The following is an 8,049-nucleotide window of genomic DNA, read 5'->3' on the forward strand; positions in this document are numbered from 1 at the left end:
GTGTGCCTACAGTCTGAATGTAGCTATAACTAAGAAGACATCATTAAGGACTTTGAAAGAAAAAAGAACATTACTAATTGTTAAGTTTGGGGGGGGTGGGGAGAGGGTTTTCCTCATCTGTAATTTTTTATGTCACTTTAACCCCAAAACTAAATGACGAATTTTTTTTTTTTTTTTTTACTTTTACCTAGTGTTGTTTCTGGCTAGCCCTGAAACTCCAGAATGTTTAATGGTAACTTTAAAACTTCCCTGTGTAATTTACTATTCTTCACTTGGGTTTTTTTTTCCTGTAGGCTGTTCTCTACAATGACAGATCAGTCCTAGAAAATCACCATGCTGCATCTGCCTGGAATCTTTTCTTATCACGACCAGAATACAACTTTTTATCAAACCTTGATCACGTGGAGTTCAAGCGCTTTCGTTTCTTAGTGATTGAAGCAATCCTTGCCACAGACCTCAAGAAGCATTTTGATTTCCTTGCAGAATTTAATGCCAAGGTTTGTTCCACTTTAGTGTCTGCACTCATCTGGTCTTGATATACAGATTTTATCATTGCTTCTCAGTTATTGTTCATTTTAATTCCTTGCATTTAAAGTTTTATATTATTGAAATTTAAGCTATTAAAATGCAAGTAGAGTATTTCCTTTGTACAAACCAGCTGTAGATGGTTTGTAGGTTGCCTAATAAACCCGTGACTGAATAGTTTTAACTGGGTGTCTGTGCCTACCCCAGGTCAATGACATGAACAGCAATGGCATAGAATGGAGCAATGAGAACGATCGCCTGCTGGCCTGTCAAATATGCATCAAACTGGCCGATATCAATGGCCCAGCCAAAATCAGAGACCTGCACCTGAAGTGGACTGAAGGCATTGTCAATGAATTTTATGAGCAGGTGGGTATGGAAAGAGCAATTTTCTCTTTTTAATGATGGGCAGATAATACTTTGTTTTACCAGTGGTTTAATTAAATTAAGCTTTATAAGTTGTTTTAAATCTTCAGGTAAGGTATTTCCATCCTCTCATTCTGAATACTGAAATTTATTTTCACAGGCAGCTTACTAGCATGATCTTTTAGTTTCTAATAATTGTGTTAGAAAACAAGCTCTCAGCCAGTATTCTCCATTTTTCAGATATTAGGGGATTTTTGAGGGGGAGAGATTCTTTCCTTAGGATGATGCTAATAAATAAAAAAAAAGTCTTTAATTTTGGAAGTTAGTTCACAGATGTGTTTCTAGGTGAAGGAATATCCTCAAGACTGCAAGTGTAGGTTCAGCTCTAAAGCTCTCAGGTCCATGGAAGTGCTGAGATAAGTAATTACAGCTCAGATTTTTCAATGAGCAACTGTTCAATGTTTTTCTTCTCCAGTTTGTAAAATTATGGGAAAAAAATCGGCAGCAAAACAGCAAAACAAACCACTTTACTCTGGATGTCATAGCTCATTTCATTTTCCTGTGGCCTTGTGGGGGATGCCATTACCAGCATGTCCTGCTATGGCTGATTTCTCTGCCACCTTCCCTGTTCATCAGCTCAGCAATTGAAGTTGAGTCTCTGCCTGCTCTGAAGCCATCCTGTAAAGGCAGAGGAATGGCAGCTCCAGTAGAACTAGTTCTCCATCCAGACACAAGCAAAGCTGGAGGGAGGATTATGGACTGTGCAAGTCTAAGCCATAATGTGTCTTTATTTTAAATTGGCCTAATTACATTTTCGTTCCCTTAGTCCATACAGTACAATTTTTCTCCCCAGTAAAAACATGCAATCCATGTGGTGGTTCATGTAATCACAGAATATCCTGAGTTGGAAGGGACCACAGGGCTCATCAAAGCCTAGCTCCTATCCCTGCACAGGACATCCCAAAAATCACGTCATATGCCTGAGAGCATTGTCCAGAAGCTTCTGGAGCTCTGTCAGGCTGATGCTGTGAGCACTGCCCTGGGGAGCTGTTCAGTGCCCAAACACCCTCTGGGTGAAGAACCTTTTCCTGATATCCAGCCTAAACCTCCCCTGTCAGAGTTTTATGCCATTCCCTCGAGCCCTGTCACTGCTCACTGGAGAGAAGAGATTGGTGCCTTTCCAATTTGCTTCCCCTTGTGAGGAAGCTGGAGGTTACTCCATTCATTAAAAGTAATTTTTAAAATAAGAATTTAAAGTCAATTTTGTGAGAAATTCTGATAATTTTTGTCATTTCTTTTTCAGGGTGATGAGGAAGCAAGTCTTGGGTTACCTATAAGCCCCTTCATGGATCGTTCTTCTCCCCAGCTGGCGAAACTGCAGGAATCCTTCATCACTCACATAGTTGGCCCCCTTTGTAATTCCTACAATGCAGCTGGGTTGCTTCCAGGGCAGTGGGTTGATGAAGAGGAGGAGGATGCAGAAAGCACTGAAGATGATGATGGTGCACAGTTAGAGAGTGATGATGAAGAAATGGAAGATGATCTTATTTTAAGTAAGTTCCTGTGTTTCAGTTGGTGCTTAGTTGTCCTTCAGTAGCTTCAGACATAGCAGTGGCAGTTGAAATTGTGCTGTACAAATCTTGTAGCATTTGCTATTCTGCTGCTGAATAAATTTTCCTCTTTTAACAAAAATTTTGTTGCTACCAGGAGATTTGCAGTTTAATACAGAGACTTGTTGATATCCTTTGCCATGCCACTGTTTAAACATTCAGAATAATCATCCACGTGCCTCGCTGAAATGTACATCTTGCTTGCAATGTGCCATTGGTTTTGTTTGTGTAAAATACAATTACTCAGAATGTCAAACAATCCAATATGCTTATAATTTTACAGAAGCTCAAAGAAAAAAAGGTAGACGAATATTTTGCCAGCTAATACACCACCTCAGTGAAAATCACAAAATATGGAAGAAAGCGATCGAAGAGGAAGAGAAAAACAAAACAGAAGGAGCCAAACTGCTGACTGAAATCTCATCTTTACCTCAAGCAGATGACATTCAGGTTATTGAGGAAGCTGATGAAGATGATGAAAGACAGCTAGGAGAAGAGAAGATGTGCTAAGGGAGCTCCAGTGGTGTCCAGTGTGATGACAGCCTGTTTTTTCCACTGTGCTGACTTCAGCTCACACACATAAAATCGAAAGGCCTTAATACTGTGAGAGGATTCTTTGTGCTCTGGTGGAATCCCACTCCTATGCACTTTCGCCACACACAGAATACAGAACTTTATTCAGAGATTGAGTATTGTATACCCTGATGCAAAGTTCTTTATGCCTTAGTTGGTATAAAATATCCTGATATAATGCTGCCTTGCTGAATATGGAACTCTTCTTTTCCTTGAGGTACCTGCAGTTTTTAAAAAACATTCAGTGACTTTGATTACCAAAGTGGCAAGAACTTTTCGCTAACAAGGAACCGCGGGATGAATCCTAATGTTGTTTTGAGTTGCTTCTTTCATGTTGTTTTTGAACATGAATGAGAAAAAAAGTCTGTGCCTACATGAAAACTATGTTACTGCTGCAGTGCAAGCCTGTTGTGGGGGTGTCTACTTAGTGCAGTAGTGTGCTTCATGTAGTCATCTCAGAGCAACTGTTCAAGGACTGTGACATAAGTGCTGAATTCTGATATTTGTGGTTTAAAAAGAGGAAAGAAAATCCAGGTGCATCTATTTCTGATGCTTTTTATTATTGTGCATAATCTGATGTTTTATTTTTGCAGAAAATATTCAGGTTTGCAGTGGATGTTCTTGATAATTCATTGAATACAAGGCCATTCTCATCTGTTGCCTTGCTGTTTTGTGGTAGAACATTAAAAACCTGTTCAGCTACTTAAATTATGAAGGAATTTTATTCTTTTACTCATAAATAATGTTGTATTTCCTGCCCTTACTCAGGTTCACTTTAAAAACAAGTCAACCACATCACAGATTTTTATCTTGCACCCATTTCCCATATTAAATTTTAAGGAAATAAGATCGTATCTCATTTATTCTTTGTATGTAAAGCTTTAGGAGAATTAAAGATTTTTTTTAAAGACATAAACTACTGTTGCAAAATGGCTATTTTAATTTGCCCCACACATTTTTTCCATCACAGACACACAGCTTTTATTGCCTTCAAGTTTGATGTACATCCTGAAATACACACATGGAAACCAGAAGGTGGAAAGTTTGTGTAAAGCCTGATACAAGATAAAAATCACTGTACTGTACCACATTTTAGATTGTTGAGTTTTAAAATAACAAACTTACACATTCCACCCCAATGTATTTTTAGAAACACTACCATTGTAGGTCTAATTTGTAAACAAACAAACAAGTTGAAAATTAGGCTACAGGTAAGCAAGCCAGACATAAGCCTGGTTTTAAAAGTGTTCCTTTTAGTACTGAACTTTAAACGCTGTGTAGTTGAACTGAATAAAACCCAAATGCACGTGTGCTATTTCTAAATGTCTCAGCATATTTGTGTTTGCATCAATTGACTTGGAAAAAAAAAAGATAACCTTGTGTAAACTGTATTACACTATTTTACAGATTTTCCTTCTGCTGTTTCATTGGCCAGTTTAAATAACTGAAAGGTTTGGGCTTTTGTTTCTTTTTGCTCTTTTCACTAATAAGCCTTTTGTTGATGCACTTAAAAGACCACTGAAATGTGCTTTTGCTATATCTTCAGTGCCAAATTCCCCTTTGCTGCCCTTATCACTGTCACTGCAGTTTTTTTGTAACATGAGCAGTGTTAAACCAGATATTTCTGTCATTAATAAAATGTTGCACTATTGAAGCTGGCACTTACTGGTCATACACCTGGTATTTGACATTTCTTTGGTCATATATTCTTACAGTTAATGTAGAAAAATTCTGATTCTTTCAGTATGCTGTATTCTCAGCATTTTGTATTTAGATATAGTCTGTTTGTGTACATAAAATATCATTTTAATATTGCTTAATATTATATTGCTTTGTCTGACAAATGGTACTAATTATTTTGTCTAAAGTTTCTGTTCTATTATTTTACATTACAAGTTTCCATTTTTTAGTTTCCCTAAAATGTCATTATTTAAAAATTAACAAAAGTACAACAAGGTAAAAATTAAGATTTTATGTTTTACTAGAGCATTGGCATGACTTACATGTAGTGACATCTTTGCCAGTAACTTTCTTATCTCAGGTTTCTCTTAAACTCTTTAGGAACACTGAAGCAATTTTAAAATCCAGTAACAAGCGGCAAACCTCAGCGTTTAATAAACTGTAATGCTAATGTGTATTTCCAATTAGATATTTACAATAGATTGCTTCAAAGATACATTTAATTATGAATGGGTTCTAAATCTGCTTTAAAGTGCCTTTTTTTTTAATGTGTGCACAGTATGTGACTAATTGTTACTCTAAGAGCAAAGGGGAAAGACTGGAAAAAAATTAACAAAGGCTGGTTCAGGGAATGTTTGCAGAAGTGGATGTGGCTGTAACTGAAGGTGTCTTAAATCTTTCAAAAATGGTAATGGAGGGTCCCTCTGAATGTTGATTGAGCTGTTGTCCAAAATAGCATCTCTCCATATAAGGCATATCACTCTTAAATCTGTGATCACACTTCAGTAATTCACAGCTGCCAGGGGATGCTGAGTAGTGCTGAAAACTACACAAAGGAGCACATTGAAAACACTTCCTAATGCAACACTACCTCTTTTTTCTTTTCCTTTTTTTTCCCCCCAAGAAGTGGACCAAATTAGCCTACTCTTAAATTTGTGTCATGCAGAAATGAAACTTTCATGTATAATATTCTCAGGTTTGAGTCTCCCATTTTCTCGTTGCCTTCTTTTCCAACGTATGTTGGATTACTTGCACCCATACACACAGAACCAGACCTACCAAGTTTCTATAAGGGCAAAATTCTCTCTGTGCTTCCTGGAGTCCTCTGGATGTGAAAGAGGTGCTAAACCAGTCAAAATGAACAACTTGGAACCTCTTCCTGTGAGTCCTCCCTCCATGACAAAGTTAAACAGTGAGTGTAAGGTTCAAAATAAAAGGAATGGTTTGGGGTTGCTTAAGGTAAGTCCAGACTAACAAAGTTTGTGTAGGACTTCATTTGCTCTGTGCATGGAACCATTTCTTTGTATTTACATCCAGTTTTAACCACAGCCAGGGGCAGGTGAATCAGCAAAATGAGTTAGCAGAATTCAAGAGCTCAAAGTTTTAGCTTTGGCACTTGCTCCTGGAGTAGAGGCAGTTGAATCTTGGCTTCTGGATCCTTTGAAAGCACATACAGAGTTTGAGGCAATCCAGAGTGTGTTATTGCCCATAGAGGTTATGGGGTCCCCCTGGAGATGTTCCAGAACCATCTGGATACAATCCTGTGCCATGTGCTCTGGGATGGCCCTACTGGAGCAGAGGGGTTGGACCAGATGACCCCTGTGGTCCCTCCCAGTCTGACCCATCCTCTGATTCTCTGTGGCACCTACACTCACATGGCAACACTTCCCCTTTTGTCCAAAAAACCATTTGAGATGTGCAGAATTGTGTCTCATACACTGGTGAGTGTGAGAGCAGAAATCCCAGCTTGAGAGATATTTTAGACTAAAAAGATGGTATGTCTCTATCAAGTCAGAATACTTAGATTTTTAGAAATGAAATTAAAATGGTAATGGAAATAATGATGCAATCATCACAACTTAAGCTGTGATAGAAGTTTTAGGAAATTGATCCTTCAGTGGCCAATAAAGATTAAATGAGCGAAAACAAATGTATAAAGCTGATTAAATGAGGTACAAGAAGTATGATCAAGACAGTATTTATATTGCTTTTTTTCTTTCAGCTCTCTTCAGAATTGTGTCTCTGGACAATGTGCTGCTTCAGTCATGTCTATGTTAAGGCAAATGAGGTAATGAATTACTTTCACTTTTCCAATGAGGAATTTTTTTGCAATATCCTCTGAAGTAAGTCTTTAGCTTGCTATAAAATTATACTGTAGAGTCTCAGGAATGATGCTGACAAAGGAACACAATTTTTAACTGCTCTCTATCTGATTTTAGTTTAAAAGGGCTATAAGCAATCAGTTTATTTGTTCTCTGCTTGATGAGAAGGAATAACACATTTTTAGAGGAAAGAAAGCTGATGGACCAAGCTGCTACAGGATAAACATTCCATTGCACTTTGCTTTAGATGTGTAAGTGATTTACACTTACTTGGTTCTGTGTGACCCTTTAAAAAGGGCACAACACAACCAGAAATGTTTGACAGGAAGGTTTCTTTTGGAATCTGTGCACCATGAGTCATCTTCTGATTTCTGGACTTCAAGAGATCACAGGAGGTTGCTGTGGTAGGTTCTGCTACACAGGCTCTGCTCCCTGGCACAATGTTGCCATCTGTGGAACATCATAGAGTAAAAATCTTCTAGTGAGGTGAAACCTTCTGTCTGCTGGTTTAACTGTGAGGTTTCAGAAGGGAAAAAAAAAAAAGGTGATGTTTAACCAACCCAGCCTTTAAGTACTGGTGAGAGATCATGGTGTTTCGAATGATCCCTACCATTCACCTTGTGATTTGTCCATGTTCTAAACATCCTGCCAAAAAACAGGTGATGAGTCACTTCTGACTCATCTCTCTGGATCAGCAGAACCCTTTGCACCTTGAGTGAGATCAAAATATCTTCATTTTAATTGCATATAAAACAAAAGGTAATGCTTAGCCGAAAATGCAGGTATCATACCAAAAATACTGAGAGTAGGGTTGACATTAATTATTGCACACGAGGAGCAGAGTGCAGATTCTGTCCCCTGTGCCTGTCAGATGTGAAAACTTGCTCCTATATATAGTCATTCAAATGGGCTTAGCATGCCTTTTTTTCATCATGACATTCATCCTAGTGGAATTTATTAATCTGCAGTACTGCCAGTTTATCTGACTCATATTAACTAAGCTTTCTTTCAGTCAAAAAAGCAGATTAGTAGGGCTCTCTGTCTTTGAGAATAGGTTTGTAATCTTTTAATTCAATTCACCATAACCAAGTCACTACCAAAATACTGTTTCTAATTTCAGATGCCACACCCCAGGAAAAGCACCTGTCCTTTAGACACATTTACAGAATTACAGTACAGACCACTGAGGCTGA

At 38.0% G+C, this 8,049-nt stretch overlaps 1 protein-coding gene across 1 annotated transcript in view; it reads left to right on the top strand.

Annotated features, from left to right (window-relative positions):
- The window catches only part of PDE3B (phosphodiesterase 3B), an 87,864-nt gene extending 83,129 nt beyond the window's left edge, over positions 1-4,735 (top strand). Inside the window, 4 exon segments of the mRNA XM_014309182.2 lie at positions 294-497; positions 733-894; positions 2,195-2,444; positions 2,785-4,735. Coding sequence (XP_014164657.2) covers positions 294-497; positions 733-894; positions 2,195-2,444; positions 2,785-3,011 — 843 coding nt within the window. The 3' untranslated portion in view covers positions 3,012-4,735.
- The last annotated feature ends 3,314 nt before the right edge of the window (positions 4,736-8,049 follow it).

The sequence above is a fragment of the Geospiza fortis genome, unplaced genomic scaffold (assembly GCF_000277835.1).
Source record: "Geospiza fortis unplaced genomic scaffold, GeoFor_1.0 scaffold327, whole genome shotgun sequence".
Classification (NCBI taxonomy): Eukaryota; Metazoa; Chordata; class Aves; order Passeriformes; family Thraupidae; genus Geospiza; species Geospiza fortis.